Here is an 18,489-nt window from a genome sequence, read left to right as displayed (position 1 = left end):
AAGGTCAAGCGGGGCAGGGCGGCGGGGGTCAACGGTCAGGCGGGCGGGCGCGACGTGTGGGGGGAGGGGCCTATTGGGGGGCGCGAGGGGGGAGGGGCCCCCCGGGCCTGGGGCAAGGGGGGGAACTGCCCCTGTTCTGGGCGGTATTGTGGGGGAGGGGCTTGGGCCGGGCTAAATGACCCCCCCCCCATATCGCTCTGCTGGGGGGTGGGACTCGGGGGGATCCCCCCCCCATCTCTCTGCTGGGGGGTGGGACTCGGGGGGATCCTCCCCCCCATATCGCTCTGCTGGGGGGTGGGACTCGGGGGGATCCCTCCCCCCCCATATCGCTCTGCTGGGGGGTGGGACTCGGGGGGATCCTCCCCCCCATATCGCTCTGCTGGGGGGTGGGACTCGGGGGGATCCCTCCCCCCCCATATCTCTCTGCTGGGGGGTGGGACTCGGGGGGATCCCCCCATATCTCTCTGCTGGGGGGTGGGACTCGGGGGGATCCCCCCATATCGCTCTGCTGGGGGGTGGGACTCGGGGGGATCCCTCCCCCCCATCGCTCTGCTGGGGGGTGGGACTCGGGGGAACCTCCCCCCCCATATCGGTCTGCTGGGGGGTGGGACTCGGGGGGATCCCTCCCCCCCCCATCGCTCTGCTGGGGGGTGGGACTCGGGGGATCCCTCCCCCCCCATCGCTCTGCTGGGGGGTGGGACTCGGGGGATCCCTCCCCCCCCATATCGCTCTGCTGGGGGGTGGGACTCGGGGGATCCCTCCCCCCCATATCGCTCTGCTGGGGGGTGGGACTCGGGGGATCCCTCCCCCCCATATCGCTCTGCTGGGGGGTGGGACTCGGGGGGATCCCTCCCCCCCCATATCGCTCTGCTGGGGGGTGGGACTCGGGGGATCCCCCCCATATCTCTCTGCTGGGGGGTGGGACTCGGGGGATCCCTCCCCCCCATCGCTCTGCTGGGGGGTGGGACTCGGGGTATCCCTCCCCCCCATCGCTCTGCTGGGGGGTGGGACTCGGGGGATCCTCCCCCCCCCATATCTCTCTGCTGGGGGGTGGGACTCGGGGGATCCCCCCACCCCGGAGGAGCTGTTGGGGGAGGGGGAGGACCCAGGCACTCCCCGTGGTTAAATGGGGGCGAGGGGTGGGGGCCGCTCCCAGGATAAACCCTGAGTCACCCACACCCCCCCGTGGCTGCTGCAGGAGCCCAATTCCCTTCCCGTAATGTCTGGGTCGTCCCCCTTCTCTGGTCCTGCTGCTTCCCTCCGCCCACTGGGCTCAGCCCCTCGTCCACACCTGTCCGCCGCCCTGTATCCTCCCCCCCTCCACTCGCTGCAGTGACCCTCCCTCCCCGTTCGCCACCCCCCCTGCTCCCGTCGTCATTGCATTTCCCCTGACTCACTGTGTCCCCCCAGTGTCGCTGCAGTGACTCTGCCTCCCCGATCCCCCGCCCAGCGTGGCTGCGGTGACCCCGATTCCCTGGTCCCCCCCGCCCAGCGTGGCTGCGGTGACCCCGATTCCCTGGTCCCCCCCGCCCAGCGTGGCTGCGGTGACCCCGATTCCCTGGTCCCCCCCGCCCAGCGTGGCTGCGGTGACCCCGACTCCTTGTTCTCCCCCTTTGCTCTCCTCCCCGCTGGCGGCCCCCCATCTCTGCAATGATCTCACTCGCTCTTCCCCACGCATGCTGCTGCGCTACCCTGTTCTCTCCTCCCCCGTCTCTCCCGTTTCACCGCTCCAGCGCTCGGTGCCCAGCCGCTGCATTAGGAACCGGTGCAGGGAGCAGAGTGGGGAGCTGGTTGCTGCAGTGCTTCACAGCAGAGCGCGCCCGGTGGCGCTTGGGCATGCATCATGGGGTCACTGTCCTGGCCCGCGTTAACCTGCTAGACCCCAAATCCAATTTTCAAATGTTTAATAACCGGCTCCGTCTTGGCGTCTTAACCTCTGCAGTGCCGGGCTGGTGGTAAACCGCCCTCAACCAACCCCCCACGCTGCCAGCGCCCGCGTGGGGGAACAGTGACTCCGTTAGCGCCAACGAGGAGGCGTTCTTTAGGCCATCGCCACAAAGCCTTGGCAGTGCACAGCGGCGGCTCTGCTTGGGATTGAGGCGAGCTGGTGAATAGTGATTAGCCCGTCGTGCCAGGGGTTTCATGCAGTGGTGCAGAGCAGAGCTGCGGCAGCGGAGCATTCCTTCCCTCGACCTTGCTAACACCTCTTAGGGAAGGGGGTTACATACGGCGACGGGAGAACCGGGGGCGCTGCACTACAGAGATGCCACCTGCCCAGAGCAGCCTCACGCCCCCGCCCTGGCGGGGTAGGTCGTGTAGCCCTGAGCTCGATATAGTTATACCAGCGTGATCACCTATAATAACGACGGCTAAGGCTTTTCATCCGTCGATCATTACCCCCGTTTTACAGATGGGGAAACCGAGGCAGAGAGTGGGTATGCGGCTTATCAAAGGTCACCTAACAGATCAGTGTCAGAGCTGGGAATTGACGGTCTCCCAGTGCTCTATCCAAGGCAACGCTGCTTTTCTACCAGTATAATTCGATCTGGTGCCTGTATAAAATCAGTGGCAGGCCCGAAGTCCCTGGGAAAGCCTTTTCTTTTCTTTTTTTGTACAGGAATCATAGTTTATAATTGCGTTTAATATGCACAAACCCGAGATGTCTGCTGCAGGTTGGCCTGCGCTGTGAATTCTCGCCTCCATCAGCAGAACAGCTCCGGGAGCCAAGCTCCGGAGTGCTGTGGAATGTGATTACATCTCTTTTCAAACCACCCTCTATCTCCCAGACAAACGAGGCAGGTTTCGTAACACTGGCTCTGGGCAGATGTCATTACTGGTGGGTGGGTGGAAGTTGTTCCCAGCTTGCTTCAGTCTCTCTGTCCTTCCCAAAGGATCCCCAACGCCTCCCTGCGTTATTTATTCAGATGGTTGTAGTCATGGACTCCACTGATCACACTGTGTCTCCGTGGGGAGAAAATACCTGGTACCGAGGCGCTCTTTAATCTATCCGGAAGGCAGTGGCTGGCAGGCAAAGCTAGACACGTTCACGCTAGAAATAAGGCCCAGGTTTTGTACAATGTGGGTGACTAACCATTGGCCCAAACTGCCTACGGCAGGGGTAGATTCTGCATCTCTTGATGGCTGCGTGCCTTTCTGGATGGGCTGTGTTACAAGCGTGGCTTGTGCCATCCAGGAGTCAGACTAGCGAGCTGATGGTTCCTCCCGGCCTGTGACGGGTGCTAGGTGCTGCACAAGCAGCGAACAAAAAGACACGCCGTGCTCCAAACAGCCTTCGAGCGAGGCGACGTGGAATGAAAATGGAAGTCAGGGCATTGAAAACTGGCCAAAGGAAATACACTGTGGACTGCATTTTAAAAGCATGCGGAGTTCAGTGCCACAAGAGGCCAAGAGTTTAGTGGGATTTAAACAAATGACCCGACGTTTTTCAGAAGGATTAGACAGAAAAGCAAGAGTTAGACTCTCGTTCTTCAGGGCCCAAGCACGACTCATCCTCTGTGTAGCAGGCAGGTTATCCCATGGCTGCAGGGATTCTTGTAACAGCTGTTGGAGACGAGGCTCTGGCTGAGCGGACCCTGGTTCTGGCGATGCTTATGCGGAGCCAGCAGGGTGGAATGCAACAATTGCAGTGTTTTAGGGCAGGAAGTGACGAATTTCTTATCTGATTGGAAGTGCAGGGGCTGGGCATGGTGCGTTTCTGGAGCAAAGCCCTGGTATGCCTCAGCCTTTGCTAAATGGCAGCCGAAGCACAGGATCTGCTCGTCCCATCTGCTTTGCCCAGATTCATAGAGGAAAACCAGAAGAGCCTGTTAGATAATCTAGTACGTTACAGGCACAGGGATTTCACCCAGATCCCCCTGTATTGGGCTAAAGCGTCTTCCAGAGAGGTGGGAAGGTGGCAAAGTAGGAAAATCCACCCCTGCCCTGGGGGCCTTGTTTCAGTGGTTAATCACTCCCGCTGTGGGAAGCGCATGCCTTATTTCCAATGGGAATTTGCATGGCTTTCGCCTCCAGCTGTTTACTCCCCATGTAGGTACTTACTGACCGGGATTAGTGTCTTTGGTAAGCTGACTACTTCCAGCTGCTTTGGGAGCTGTGGTTGCCAGTTCGGGAATCCTCCTCGGAGCTCTTCTCCGAACCCTGGCCCGTGTGTCGCGTGCGGATGCGAGCACTGGACGGTGTCACTGCCACGCGCTGGGAGCGCGTGGCTGACGGCTCAGGGTTTCCCAAAAGGCCACGTTCACGCCCTGCCAGCGGGGACGGAGTCTTCATTTCGCTCCTTGGGTTCTGCCTTACTGGTCTGAGCAGTGACTGGGGGGAGGGACAGCTCCGTGGTTTGCGCGTTGGCCTGCTAAACCCAGGGTTGGGAGTTCAGCCCTTGAGGGGGCTGCTTAGAGATCTGAGGCAACAATCAGTGCTTGGTCCTGCTCGTGAAGGCAGGGGGCTGGACTCAATGACCCTTTGCAGCTTTGGATTGGAGGGGTGGGTGTGGGGGGGTGTGCGGGGGGGGGGGAACACGGACTGATACCCATGACCCAGTCCCAGCTGGGAGCCGTCTGGCTGCCCCAACTGGAATGACTGCCCCAGCCGCACCAGGAAGTCTTCCCACGGGTGTGTTCGGAGCCGGAGTGCAGACATGGGGCTGGGCCTTCTCTGAGTGGGCCCAGAGCGGGGGGAGGGACAGCTCCGGGGCTTGGGCATTGGCCTGCTAAACCCAGGGTTGGGAGTTCAATCCTTGAGGGGGCCAGTTAGGGATCTGGGGCAAAAATCTGTCCGGGGGTTGGTCCTGCTTTGAGCAGGGGGTTGGACTAGACACCTCCTGAGGTCCCTTCCACCCCTGATCATCATCATCATCATCATCAGATTTCTGTGATTCATGGAGGGACCGTCTAGTCTGGCCTCCTGTACAGCGCAGGCCCCGTGTGAACGGAGCAGATCTCTTAGGAAAACTTCCCCCCCCCCTCCGCCCATGCGCCGACGGCCAGAAGCTGGCGCTGGCTGGGTCGCTCAGCAATGCCTTCGTCTCGCGTTGGGGCGGGTTAGACCGTGCGCTGCTAGGCTGCCGAGCCCGCTGGTCAACCTTTGTGCTCCACGTAGACTGCGACCAAGCCACCCCGTCGCCCCTTTGAGCGAGCGCCTGCCGTCTCCCGTAAGGCAGGCTTTCCCGTCCGCCGGGGGGAAACTGAGGCCTGGAGAGATGCGGTGACTTGCCCACCCGTAACACTTGTGTTGTCTGCTTCGCTTGTGAGCTCCTGGAGACGGGCTGTCTCTCTTTGCGGGCCCGTCCGGAGCCTGGCACGAGGGGCTTTGGTAGGCCAGTCTCGCTCGGAAAGAACGGCCTCTGCGCGGTGGCCAGGACAGCGGGCAGGTGGCTTGAAGACTGGCCCCCGCCCCCGGAGGGGAGCGGCGGCCGAGCGTGCCGCGAAGCCGAGGCCCCGTGCCGCTCCGCCTGCGGCTGCTCGCGGCTCCAGGCCGGGCGCCTGCGGGGTTCGGCCCGCAGCCGGTTGCTAGGTAGGACTTGTTGACTGCAGCGGGTGGCTTTGAATCGGAGGCTCTTGTCTTGTGCGTTCGACACCTTCGCGTTCTTGTTGCCTCTGTCCTTGAACTGGCGTCACGTGGCTCCCGCCCGCGGCTGCTAGGAAGGAGGAGAGGGCGCTAGTAAGGGCTTTTAATGTCTGATGCTGCAGCTGTTCCTGACGAGCGCCCCAGAAAACACGCCCGGCCCCCCTGCTGCTCCAAGGGCTCAGCGCTGCCAAAAATCCACTTCAGCAACAGCTTGTGTGTTCTCCTTGTCCTGGCCGAGACTGGGGGGCCCTGGCTGCCCGCCGCCTCCCCCCTGCATGACCGAGACTGGGGGGCCCTGGCTGCCCGCTGCCTCCCCCCTCCACGACCGAGACTGGGGGGCCCTGGCTGCCTGCCGCCTCCCCCCTCCACGACCGAGACTGGGGGGCCCTGGCTGCCCGCCGCCTCCCCCCTCCACGACCGAGACTGGGGGGCCCTGGCTGCCCGCCGCCTCCCCCCTGCATGACCGAGACTGGGGGGCCCTGGCTGCCCGCTGCCTCCCCCCTCCACGACCGAGACTGGGGGGGCCCTGGCTGCCCGCCGCCTCCCCCCTGAATGACCGAGACTGGGGGGCCCTGGCTGCCCGCCGCCTCCCCCCTGAATGACCGAGACTGGGGGGCCCTGGCTGCCCGCCGCCTCCCCCCTGCATGACCGAGACTGGGGGGCCCTGGCTGCCCGCCGCCTCCCCCCTCCACGACCGACACTGGGGGGGCCCTGGCTGCCCGCCGCCTCCCCCCTCCACGACCGAGACTGGGGGGGCCCTGGCTGCCCGCCGCCTCCCCCCTGCATGACTGAGACTGGGGGGCCCTGGCTGCCCGCTGCCTCCCCCCTCCACGACCGAGACTGGGGGGCCCTGGCTGCCCGCCGCCTCCCCCCTGCATGACCGAGACTGGGGGGCCCTGGCTGCCCGCCGCCTCCCCCCTGAATGACCGAGACTGGGGGGCCCTGGCTGCCCGCTGCCTCCCCCCTCCACGACCGAGACTGGGGGGCCCTGGCTGCCCGCTGCCTCCCCCCTCCACGACCGAGACTGGGGGGCCCTGGCTGCCCGCTGCCTCCCCCCTGCATGACTGAGACTGGGGGGCCCTGGCTGCCTGCTGCCTCCCCCCTCCACGACCGAGACTGGGGGGCCCTGGCTGCCCGCTGCCTCCCCCCTGAATGACCGAGACTGGGGGGGCCCTGGCTGCCTGCTGCCTCCCCCCTCCACGACCGAGACTGGGGGGCCCTGGCTGCCTGCTGCCTCCCCCCTCCACGACCGAGACTGGGGGGCCCTGGCTGCCCGCTGCCTCCCCCCTGCATGACCGAGACTGGGGGGCCCTGGCTGCCCGCCGCCTCCCCTTCCACGACTGAGACTGGGGGGGCCCTGGCTGCCCGCCGCCTCCCCCCTCCACGATCGAGACTGGGGGGCCCTGGCTGCCCGCCGCCTCCCCCTCCACGACCGAGACTGGGGGGGCCCTGGCTGCCCGCCGCCTCCCCCTCCACGACCGAGACTGGGGGGGCCCTGGCTGCCCGCCGCCTCCCCCCTCCACGACCGAGACTGGGGGGGCCCTGGCTGCCCGCCGCCTCCCCCCTCCACGACCGAGACTGGGGGGGCCCTGGCTGCCCGCCGCTTCCCCACTCCACGACCGAGACTGCGGGGGGCCCTGGCTGCCCGCCGCCTCCCCCCTCCACGACCGAGACTGCGGGGGGCCCTGGCTGCCCGCCGCCTCCCCCCGCCACGCCCGCGGCTGCGGGGGGCCCTGGCTGCCCGCCGCCTCCCCCCTCCACGACCGAGACTGCGGGGGGCCCTGGCTGCCCGCCGCCTCCCCCCTCCACGACCGAGACTGCGGGGGGCCCTGGCTGCCCGCCGCCTCCCCCCTCCACGACCGAGACTGCGGGGGGCCCTGGCTGCCCGCCGCCTCCCCCCTCCACGACCGAGACTGCGGGGGGCCCTGGCTGCCCGCCGCCTCCCCCCTCCACGACCGAGACTGCGGGGGGCCCTGGCTGCCCGCCGCCTCCCCCCTCCACGACCGAGACTGCGGGGGGCCCTGGCTGCCCGCCGCCTCCCCCCTCCACGACCGAGACTGCGGGGGGCCCTGGCTGCCCGCCGCCTCCCCCCTCCACGACCGAGACTGCGGGGGGCCCTGGCTGCCCGCCGCCTCCCCCCTCCACGACCGAGACTGCGGGGGGCCCTGGCTGCCCGCCGCCTCCCCCCTCCACGACCGAGACTGCGGGGGGCCCTGGCTGCCCGCCGCCTCCCCCCTCCACGACCGAGACTGCGGGGGGCCCTGGCTGCCCGCCGCCTCCCCCCTCCACGACCGAGACTGCGGGGGGCCCTGGCTGCCCGCCGCCTCCCCCCTCCACGACCGAGACTGCGGGGGGCCCTGGCTGCCCGCCGCCTCCCCCCTCCACGACCGAGACTGGGGGGGCCCTGGCTGCCCGCCGCCTCCCCCCTCCACGACCGAGACTGCGGGGGGCCCTGGCTGCCCGCCGCCTCCCCCCTCCACGACCGAGACTGGGGGGCCCTGGCTGCCCGCCGCCTCCCCCCTCCACGACCGAGACTGCGGGGGGCCCTGGCTGCCCGCCGCCTCCCCCCTCCACGACCGAGACTGCGGGGGGCCCTGGCTGCCCGCTGCCTCCCCCCTCCACGACCGAGACTGGGGGGGGCCCTGGCTGTGCGGAGCACTACCCGGAGGCCCCCACCTCCCCCGACCGAGATGAGGGGACGCTGCCCGGCACCTCCCCCCTCCACGACTGAGATTGGGGGGGCCCTGGCTGTACACGCCTGGCACAGTGGGGTCCTGGCTTCTGATGGGGCGCCTGGGGACTGCCGTAATACCCCTAACGTACAGCGCCTGGCACAGTGGGGTCCTGGCTTCTGATGGGGTGCCTGGGGACTGCCGTAATACCTCTAATGTACAGCGCCTTGCACAGTGGGGTCCTGGGTTCTGATGGGGTGCCTGGGGACTGCCGTAATACCTCTAATGTACAGCGCCTGGCACAGTGGGGTCCTGGGTTCTGATGGGGTGCCTGGGGACTGCCGTAATACCCCTAATGTACAGCGCCTGGCACAGTGGGGTCCTGGCTTCTGATGGGGTGCCTGGGGACTGCCGTAATACCTCTAATGTACAGCGCCTTGCACAGTGGGGTCCTGGGTTCTGATGGGGTGCCTGGGGACTGCCGTAATACCCCTAATGTACAGCGCCTGGCACAGTGGGGTCCTGGCTTCTGATGGGGTGCCTGGGGACTGCCGTAATACCTCTAATGTACAGCGCCTTGCACAGTGGGGTGCTGGGCCCTGATGGGGTGCCTGGGGACTGCCGTAATACCTCTAACGTACAGCGCCTTGCACAGTGGGGTGCTGGGCCCTGATGGGGTGCCTGGGGACTGCCATAATACCCCTAATGTACAGCGCCTGGCACAGTGGGGTCCTGGCTTCTGATGGGGTGCCTGGGGACTGCCGTAATACCTCTAATGTACAGCGCCTTGCACAGTGGGGTGCTGGGCCCTGATGGGGTGCCTGGGGACTGCCGTAATACCTCTAACGTACAGCGCCTTGCACAGTGGGGTGCTGGGCCCTGATGGGGTGCCTGGGGACTGCCATAATACCCCTAATGTACAGCGCCTGGCACAGTGGGGTCCTGGCTTCTGATGGGGTGCCTGGGGACTGCCGTAATACCTCTAATGTACAGCGCCTTGCACAGTGGGGTGCTGGGCCCTGATGGGGTGCCTGGGGACTGCCGTAATACCTCTAACGTACAGCGCCTTGCACAGTGGGGTGCTGGGCCCTGATGGGGTGCCTGGGGACTGCCATAATACCCCTAATGTACAGCGCCTGGCACAGTGGGGTGCTGTGGTAGGAGCATGTTGGGGGTTGGCAGAGGGGCTACAAGGGGGGACCCAGGGTTGCGGGGTGGGGGCGCGTCGGGCTCGGCAGTGGGGACCCAGGCTTGCGGGGCGGGGGCGCGTCGGGGTTGGCAGCGGGGACCCAGGGTTGCGGGGCGGGGGCGCGTCGGGGTTTGGCGGAGAGGCCACAGGGGGACCCAGGGTTGCGGGGCGGGGGTGCGTTGGGGTTGGCAGGGGGGACCCAGGGTTGCGGGGCGGGGGTGGGGGCGCGTGTGGGTTGGGCGGAGAGGCCGCAGGGGGGACCCAGGCTTGCGGGGCGGGGGCGCCTCGGGCTCGGCAGGGGGGACCCAGGCTTGCGGGGCGGGGGTGGGGGCGCGTCGGGGTTTGGCGGAGAGGCCGCAGGGGGGACCCAGGCTTGCGGGGCGGGGGTGCGTCAGGCTCGGCAGGGGGGACCCAGGCTTGCGGGGCGGGGGCGCGTCGGGGTTTGGCGGAGAGGCCGCAGGGGGGACCCAGGCTTGCGGGGCGGGGGCGCGCCGGGCTCGGCAGGGGGGCCGCAGAGGGTATGGCGAGTTCCAGCCGGCCGCCCTGCCTCTCTGGCGCGAACGGGGTGCGGTGCTTCTCGGCTCTCTGCCTGGGCGGGGCATGTCCCAACCCGCCCCGAGTCAGCGGCTGAGCAAACGTCTCCCTTTTCGGAGCTGCCCAGCGCTGGGTTCGGCGCGTGGGCCCAGGGGCACGTGCCGCAGCGTGTCGTGCCGTGGGGGGTGCCCCCCGGATCCCGGGCTGTGAAAGGCTCCGTGCAGAACGGTGGCTGCTGCGCTGAGCTGGGGCCCTGGACAGGGGAGGGCCCCAGCTGGTGGCCCCCACGGCGCCAGGCACCACACAGCCAGAGTACAGCAGTGCCCGCCCTGGAGCCCCATTGTACAGCCAGGGGAACTGAGGCCCGGAGACGCAGGGACTCCCCCGGGGTTCTCCCTAGATTCAGGCCAGCAGGGCCCGGTGTGATCACAGGCCGGAGGGCTGCCCCCCGATCGCGCAGGCAGTCTGGAGCAGAGCTGGTGTCCGGGATGGATTTCAGGCCGGTTTCGGGGGGCCCAGCCCTCCCTCTGTGGTGTGGGGTCTGACGGAGCCCGTCTTCCGGCACAACCCTTCATGTCCCTTCCCCCCCCCGCCACCTGCTGCGAAATGGGCAGCGGAGCTGTGATTCGGTGCCAGCTCTCTGCCCGCTCTGCAGTGGCTGTGGTACAGAGCAGCGCCGGGGGGCTGGCTGAACAGAGGAACGGCCCTATGGGTCAGAGCAAGGGTCCATCCAGCCCAGGGTCCTGTCTGCCGACGGCAGCCAGTGCCAGGCGCCCCCGAGGGAATGAACAGAGCAGGGAATCCCTGAGTGACCCAGCCCCTGTCGCCCATTGCCAGGTGCTGGCAAACAGAGGCCAGGGACGCCAGCCTGGCTAACAGCCAGCGACTTCTTCTCTAGTTCTTCTTTGACGCTGGAAACCTTAGTCATCAATCTGGAGCTCAGCAAAAAGCCGGATCGGGGCCTTTCCGACGCCCTGCTGTCTCGGAGGGTGGGGGAGTCCGGGCCCGGCACCCCCTCCCCCCCCCGCGCCATTCCCCGGGACTCTCAGCCAGCCGGTAACACAGAAGGTTTATTAGCCGACAGGAACCCGGTCCCAAGCGGGGCTTGTCGGTACAACCAGGCCCCCTCAGCCGGGTCCCTCTGGGGCCGCGTGGCGGGTGACGCGAGAGCCCCAGATCTGCCACCGAGTGCCCTTGGGCGAGTCCCTTCACCGCCGCGTGCCTCAGTTTCCCCCATCTGTCCAGTGAGGACAGTGCTCCCCGGCGTGAAGCGCTGTGAGAGCTGTGGCTGGAAAGCGCGCGGTAGCGTCAGTCTTTGGGCGGGGGGGGGGGATCACTCGAGGGCAGCGGGGAATCGTTTGGCCTGTTAACCTTGGCTCAGAGGACCAAAGGCCGCTGGATATTCCCCCTGTGCGTGATCCCGGGTTGAGAATAGTTGCTGGAGGAGGCTGGATTCGTGGTCAAGGCTGGGACTCGGGGCGCCTGGCTCCGGATTGGGTCAGGCCCCTGGACTGGAACATCGTTAAGGCTGGAAAACAGGGGTTTGAATATTTTGGTTGGAAAGCTGCATCCGGGGTGTGTTGAAGTTCCGGTTTGGGGCGCTCAGCTCAGGCCCTGCACAAACGGGGGGTGCGACCCGCCGCACCTGGAGGCAGCGTCCGCCCAGCACGACACGGCTCCAGGAACTTGTGGGGCGCATGAAAAGTTACTCGGGGACATTTTGGCCCTCGATTTTCATACGGCCTTAAAGATCATTGTGGGGAGGGGCTGTTTGTACAGGGCCTGGCATGGGGGGGACCCCGACCTCGGTCTGGGCGGCTCCAGCACCGCAGGGCGCCCTGATCGCGGTGCTGTGCTGCAGCTTCGGATCTAGGCTGGGACCTCCAGGGTGCTACCGTGATAGATAACTCCCAGACCTCTGGAAAGAACCCAGGAGTCCTGGCTCCCAGCCCCGCTCCAATCCACCAGCCCCCAGTCCCCTCCCAGAGCCGGGGAGAGAACCCAGGAGTCCTAGCTCCCAGCCCCGCTCCAATCCACCAGTCCCCTCCCAGAGCCGGGGAGAGAACCCAGGAGTCCTGGCTCCCAGCCCCGCTCCAATCCACCAGCCCCCTCCCAGAGCCGGGGAGAGAACCCAGGAGTCCTGGCTCCCAGCCCCGCTCCAATCCACCAGCCCCCAGTCCCCTCCCAGAGCCGGGGAGAGAACTCAGGAGTCCTAGCTCCCAGCCCCGCTCCAATCCACCAGTCCCCTCCCAGAGCCGGGGAGAGAACCCAGGAGTCCTGGCTCCCAGCCCCCCTGCTCTGACCCACCAGCCCCCACTCCTCTCCCAGAGCCGGGGAGAGAACCCAAGAGTCCTGGCTCCCAGCCCCCCTGCTCTAACCACCAGTCCCCTCCCAGAGCCGGGGAGAGAACCCAGGAGTCCTGGCTCCCAGCCCCCCCTGCTCCAATCCACCAGCCCCCACTCCCCTCCCAGAGCTGGGGCAAGAACCCAGGAGTCCTGGGCTCCCAGCCCCCACACCCCACTCCCCTCCCAGAGCCGGGAAGAGAACCCAGGAGTCCTGGCTCCCAGCCCCCCTGCTCTGACCCACCAGCCCCCATTCCCCTCCCAGAATCGGGGAGAGGACCCAGGAGTCCTGGCTCCCAGCTCCCCTGCTCTAACCCACCAGCCCCCACTCCCCTCCCAGAGCTGGGGAGAGAACCCAGGAGTCCTGGCTCCCAGCCCCCCCTGCTCCAACCCACCAGCCCCCACTCCCCTCCCAGAGCTGGGGCGAGAACCCAGGAGTCCTGGCTCCCAGCCCCCCCTGCTCCAACACACCAGCCCCCACTCCCCTCCCAGAGCCGGGGAGAGAACCCAGGAGTCCTGGCTCCCAGCCCCCCGAGCGGCCCCTTCCTCGAATCCTAGGCTCCGGCTGCCGTCTGACTGCCGTGGTGCCAGCTGGCAGGGGGTAGGGCTGCCTGGCTCTGTCTGAACCTGCCTGCGCCGCAGACTAGGGCCAGGCCTGAGCCGACGGGAGGTGCGCTGTCTGGGGAGAACGCCGGGGGGCAGGGAAGGGGTTGTGGTGGTCCAGGACGGGCCGTTCCCCGGGGTCTCTGCCCTGCATGGTGCCAGCAGCCTGTGGAGCCGGGGCTGGGTGATGGCTCGGCGAAGGGAGACGCCTGGGTCCCCCTAACAGGCCAGCCAGGGCTTGCTGCGTCCCTGCAGTAGGGCTGTGGGGGGCTGCATTCCCCCCGCCGCCCCCTTGGTTGTGTTCACTCTCCCACCCCCGGGGGGCCCCGCTAGCTGGAGAAATGGCTGCTGGCCGCCGACTACCACTCCGGTGGCGATGAGTTCCGCAGGCTAATTCGGGGGCTCGCGGGGCCCAGTGGATGGGGCACTCGCTTAGGAGGTGCCAGAGCCAAGCTCAATTTCCTGCTCTGCCACAGACTTCCTGGGCGACCCTGGGCCAGTCGCTCAGCTGCGCCGTGCCACAGTTTCCCCATGTGTACCGGGGGGCTCCCTGCCATGTACACTGAAGAGTGGGTTAGAGCAGGGGGGGATGGGAGCCAGGACTCCTGGGTTCTCTCCCCGGCTCTGGGAGGGGAGTGAGGGCTGGTGGTTAGAGCAGGGGGGGCTGGGAGCCAGGACTCCTGGGTTCTCTCCCCGGCTCTGGGAGGGGAGTGGGGGCTGGTGGGTTAGAGCAGCGGGGCTGGGAGCCAGGACTCCTGGGTTCTCTCCCCGCCTCTGGGAGGGGAGTGAGGGCTGGTGGTTAGAGCAGGGGGGGCTGGGAGCCAGGACTCCTGGGTTCTCTCCCCAGCTCTGGGAGGGCAGTGGGGGCTGGTGGGTTAGAGCAGGGGGGCTGGGAGCCAGGACTCCTGGGTTCTCTCCCCAGCTCTGGGAGGGGAGTGGGGGCTGGTGGGTCAGAGCAGGGGGGCTGGGAGCCAGGACTCCTGGGTTCTCTCCCCAGCTCTGGGAGGGGAGTGGGTTGTGGGGGTGGGGGGCCGTGCACTTGGATCCCTTCCCTTGCCCGCTCTCCTCTGTACTGAGAGAGGAACGCGGGCGGGGCGGGACACGGGCAGGGCTCCGCTCGGAGTACAAAGTCCTGTTGACTCTGGAGGTGTGACCTGGGCTGCCCTGCCAGGAGGAGCGGGGCGGGGCGGGGAGGCGGCTTTTGCTGGGCCCGAGATCCCCCAGCTCCAATCCCCTTCTCCAAGATAAACGCCGGTTCCTCGGCTTCCCCGCGCCGCCTCCCCCCCGCCGCCCGGCTCGGCCCCGCGCCGCCTCCCACGCTCGGCCCCTTGCCCTGGAAACGCTGCGCGCGGGCTCCCTGTCTGCCAACGCTGCTGCTTCTCCAGGAGGCCGCTGAGCGGAGCCCAGCCGGCGTCAGAGCCGCAGCCTCAGGCCGGGGTCCCTGCGGCGCCCAGCATGAAATGGGGGCCCGTTGGGCCGGGCACCGGACACGTTCCTGCCTCAGATGTAGGGACCCTGCTGTGCCGGGTGCAGCACAGCCCCCCTGGCCCATATCGGGGCTCCAGGCCCCCGGGCGCGGCGCAGACGGGCCGCGTGGCCGTCCCTGTCCCGAGGTCTCCCAGCCTGGCGGCCTACCCGCTAGGCCGTGCTGTCTGCACACCTCAGCCCGCCAGGACCCTCGGGATTTTCCAGGTGCCGGGCAGAGGCTCCCCCCAGTCCCCCTGGCGCCTGGGTGCCTTCCCCACAGGGTAACCTGGGTCGCTTGGCTCCGCTGGGGCTGGCCTACGCTGAGCAGCCAGCAGGGACCCTGGCGTCCGGGCCGGAGAGGGGAACACAACGCCCTGTTCGCTGGCCTCTGTCCCGGGCCCCTTGTGACTGATCCCGGCCTGGCTTCTCTGCTCGGCCCTTTGGCTGTGGCTACACTTGCACTTCAAAGCGCCAGCGCTGGGAGAGAGCTCCCCCGGCGCTGGCCGTACTCCACCTCCCTGTGGGGAATAACGGACAGCGCGGCTCCCAGCGCTGGGGCTCTGACCACACTCCCGCTTTGCAGCGCTGCAAATTTGCAAGTGTAGCCAAGGCCAGATTTGTGTGCCAGGGCTCGGGCTCAGCTGCTCAGAGAGCTCTGTTGTGCTCCGGGGGGGCGTTGTTTGGGTGGCGTAAGGGCCAGGAGGGAGCGACAGTGAATGCCAGGTCCTGAGAGCGCTGCGCCATCTCCAACTGACTGAGCCGTTCCGGGGCAGGGCGGGGCTGGGAGCCAGGACTCCTGGGTTCTCGGCCCAGCGCTGGGAGGGGAGCGGGGGCTGGGGGGTCAGAGCAGGGGGAGCTGGGAGCCAGGACTCCTGGGTTCTCTCCCCGGCTCTGGGAGGGGAGTGAGGGCTGGTGGGTTAGAGCAGGGGGGCTGGGAGCCAGGACTCCTGGGTTCTCTCCCCGGCTCTGGGAGGGGAGTGGGGGCTGGGGGGTCAGAGCAGGGGGGGCTGGGAGCCAGGACTCCTGGGTTCTCTCCCCGGCTCTGGGAGGGGAGTGGGGGCTGGTGGGTCAGAGCAGGGGGGCTGGGAGCCAGGACTCCGGGGTTCTCTCCCAGCTCTGGGAGGGGAGTGGGGGCTGGTGGGTTAGAGCAGGGGGAGTGGGAGCCAGGACACCTGGGTTCTCTCCCCGGCTCTGGGAGGGCAGTGGGGGCTGGTGGGTTAGAGCAGGGGGGCTGGGAGCCAGGACTCCGGGGTTCTCTCCCCAGCTCTGGGAGGGGAGTGGGGGCTGGTGGGTTAGAGCAGGGGGCGTGGGAGCCAGGACTCTTGGGTTCTCTCCCCGGCTCTGGGAGGGCAGTGGGGGCTGGTGGGTTAGAGCAGGGGGGCTGGGAGCCAGGACTCCGGGGTTCTCTCCCCAGCTCTGGGAGGGGAGTGGGGGCTGGTGGGTCAGAGCAGGGGGGCTGGGAGCCAGGACTCCTGGGTTCTCTCCCCGGCCCTGGGAGGGGAGTGGGGGCTGGTGGATCAGAGCAGTGAAAGGTCCCATTGTGCCAGGCACTGCACAGACCCCTAGGCTGAGATTGGGGGCGGAGGGGGGGCACTGCGGTGCTAAGTGCAGCGAGGACCCCTCCAGCGTGCAGGGGGCTGCATGGACACACCCAGGGGTTCACGGAGCCGACAGCCAGGATGCCCCGTGCTGATCGGCTCCCCTGACCTGCGGGCGACACCCGCGAATTCCCCTGGGGATCCTCACACCGTCCCAGCCCCCGAGGGGGGGGTTGGCCTGGCGCCCCACCCAGAGTGAACAGCCGCGCGCTCAGGGACGCTCCTGCAATGTGACATTGTGAGGTCTGCTCCCTGCCCTGCTGAATATGTGAAACCTTCAGCCGCCTTCCTGTGCCCTTGTGAGAAATTAGTTTAATGAGAATCTTGAGTAAATCAATTAAGAGGAGGAAAGCGCGTCGCACAGCAGGAGCCCTGCCTTCTCCGAGTCGTTCCTTGTACCCGGCGGCGGTTCCTCCGCCGAGACGCCCATCGAATGTATGGGGCCGCTAGAGCGTCTGGGGAGCCCAGAACAGAGGGTCTCCCCCCTGTGCTTAGCCCCCTCGGTAAAGCACCTGCCAGGCTGGGGAGACATGGCGCCACCGCTGCCCTGGGGAGGAGGGGCTCATGGCTCGTCTCCCCGTCTGTGAAAAAGGGGGGCCTGGTTTTCCCCCCTGCCAGATCAAAGAGCCCGTCAGCCCCTGGGGGTTTCTCCCCGTGGAGGGGCTGAGCTGCGATGCTGCCGACAAGCCACCACGTGAGCTTTTGGTTAAAGGACTCGAGCTGTTTCGGCTTCATTCTCGCCGCACGGCAGCTTCTCCGGCCCTGCACCACGGCCGTGGCGCCTCTCTGACCCCCCCACCCCCCCTCTGTAAAATTCCCGCCCCCGAGCTGGGGTGATCTTTGCGGGCTGGCTTGCGTTAACTTGACCGATAGCGTCTGGGCGTCACGTCGGTTGCTCGGTGCCGGGGCCAGAGGGGCCCGCGGGAGCCCCGCAGCCGGAGGGCCGTGGGGAAGGACCGGCCGGCTCGTATGGCCTCGCTCTCCGGCTGTGGCGCGGCCCCAAAGTGCTTCTGGGAGCCGATAACCCCGGCAGTGCCCGTGGAAGGGCTCGGGGCACAGGGCGCGTTCTCCGACCAGCCTCCCGAGCTGCGACCGCAGAGCGGCGTGGAGGTGAAACCCTCCTCCCCCACAGTCTAAGAGGAGAGCCCGCGTGCCCGGCCCTGGGGAGGCCGGGCGGGGGGCTAACCGTGGGCGGGGTCGGAGGCAGTGTGGCAAAGGAGCATGTGAGGAGGCGACTGCGGGGGAAGGCACCATGGGGCTCACAACGGAGCCAGTGGGCGATGGAGGCCGGAGGCTCTGCTCGGAGCTGGGGGGCGGCAGCGTCAGAGAGGATCGGGTGGGTGGGGGTGGGCGCCAGAGGGCCTGGAGCCAGAACCTGAAGGGTTGGTGTTTGAGCCAGTGAAGAACAAGGGGGAAAACCTTGGTCTGGGGGGGTCTGTGCAGCACCCGGAACAATGGAGGGCCCAGATCTCGGCCTGGGGGGGGTCTGTGTGGCACCCGCTGTGACGGGGACCCCGATCTGAGTCAGGGAGGGAGGGTTCAGTGCACCATCAGGCACTATGGGGGCCCTGCTCTCTGCCCGGAGGGGTCTGCGCGGCGCCGGACGCTGCGGGGGCCCTGATCTCGGTCTTGGAGGGGTCTCCGCCAGGGAGGGGTCTGCGGGGGCCCTGATCTCCGTCCAGGAGGGGTTTTCCCGGCGCTAGCGTGACAGGGTCACCCATCTTGGTCTGGGCTCTGTAGATCCTGCCTTGCTACGGGTTACAGCCACGTGGGAGGAGGGCAGAGGGGGGTGGGGCGTCAGGTCCCCCTGCTCAGCGCTGTTAACCTGGCTGCCCAGGAGCTGCTGCCCAGGCAAGGCTGTACGGATGCGGCTGCCTCTGGTCTGGAGCTCGTCCCTCCCCCTCCAATATAGGTTAGCACTTGGCACGTGCTGGGCGCCCAGGGGGCCACGTTGCATCAGGCCCCGGCCATGGTATTAATAGCTCTGCGGTGTGATACGCTGCAGAGCCCCTGCCCAGCACCACGTGGGATTGGAGGGTGGGCTGGTGTGTGGCGGGGGGTCTCCGGGGCAGGCCGGCGGGGGGAGGGGCAGGACGTGGCAGGCTGGCACAGGGAGGGTCTGTTTGTGGCATGGTCCCCCCTGACATTGAGTCTCTGTCCCCCCAGGACCCTGCCGGCATATTCGAACTGGTGGAGGTGGTCGGGAACGGGACGTATGGACAGGTCTACAAGGTGAGTTTGCGGCCGGCCCACGCCATTCATCTGCCCCTTCCCCGGGCACCAGCCAGAGCCACCCAACGGCAGGGGCAGTCCTCTGCGGCACGGCCAGCGCACCGTGACCCTGAGCATCCGGCGACAGGAGCCCTGCCCTGCCCTGCCACTCACCCGCTAGGGGACGGTCCCGCGTTCCCAGGCTGGGGGGAGTTTGAACGCGGTGCCCCCTTGGAGATGGAGAGGTCTCGGGCGTGTGATCGTTCATTGCCATGACAAACGCCCCTCTG

At 67.5% G+C, this 18,489-nt stretch overlaps 1 protein-coding gene across 14 annotated transcripts in view; it reads left to right on the top strand.

Moving 5' to 3' along the window:
- The window catches only part of MINK1 (misshapen like kinase 1), a 54,621-nt gene that overhangs the window by 210 nt on the left and 35,922 nt on the right, over positions 1 to 18,489 (top strand). For all 14 annotated transcript variants that reach the window (XM_045000505.1, XM_045000510.1, XM_045000508.1 and 11 more), the window contains exon 2: positions 18,155 to 18,220. In XM_045000505.1, coding sequence (XP_044856440.1) covers positions 18,155 to 18,220 — 66 coding nt within the window. The remainder of the gene's footprint in view (positions 1 to 18,154; positions 18,221 to 18,489) is intronic.

Source organism: Mauremys mutica, unplaced genomic scaffold (genome assembly GCF_020497125.1).
Source record: "Mauremys mutica isolate MM-2020 ecotype Southern unplaced genomic scaffold, ASM2049712v1 000330F_np12_obj, whole genome shotgun sequence".
Taxonomy (NCBI): Eukaryota; Metazoa; Chordata; order Testudines; family Geoemydidae; genus Mauremys; species Mauremys mutica.
Note: the sequence above shows the minus strand (reverse complement) of the source record. Positions and strands in the feature narration are given on the sequence as shown.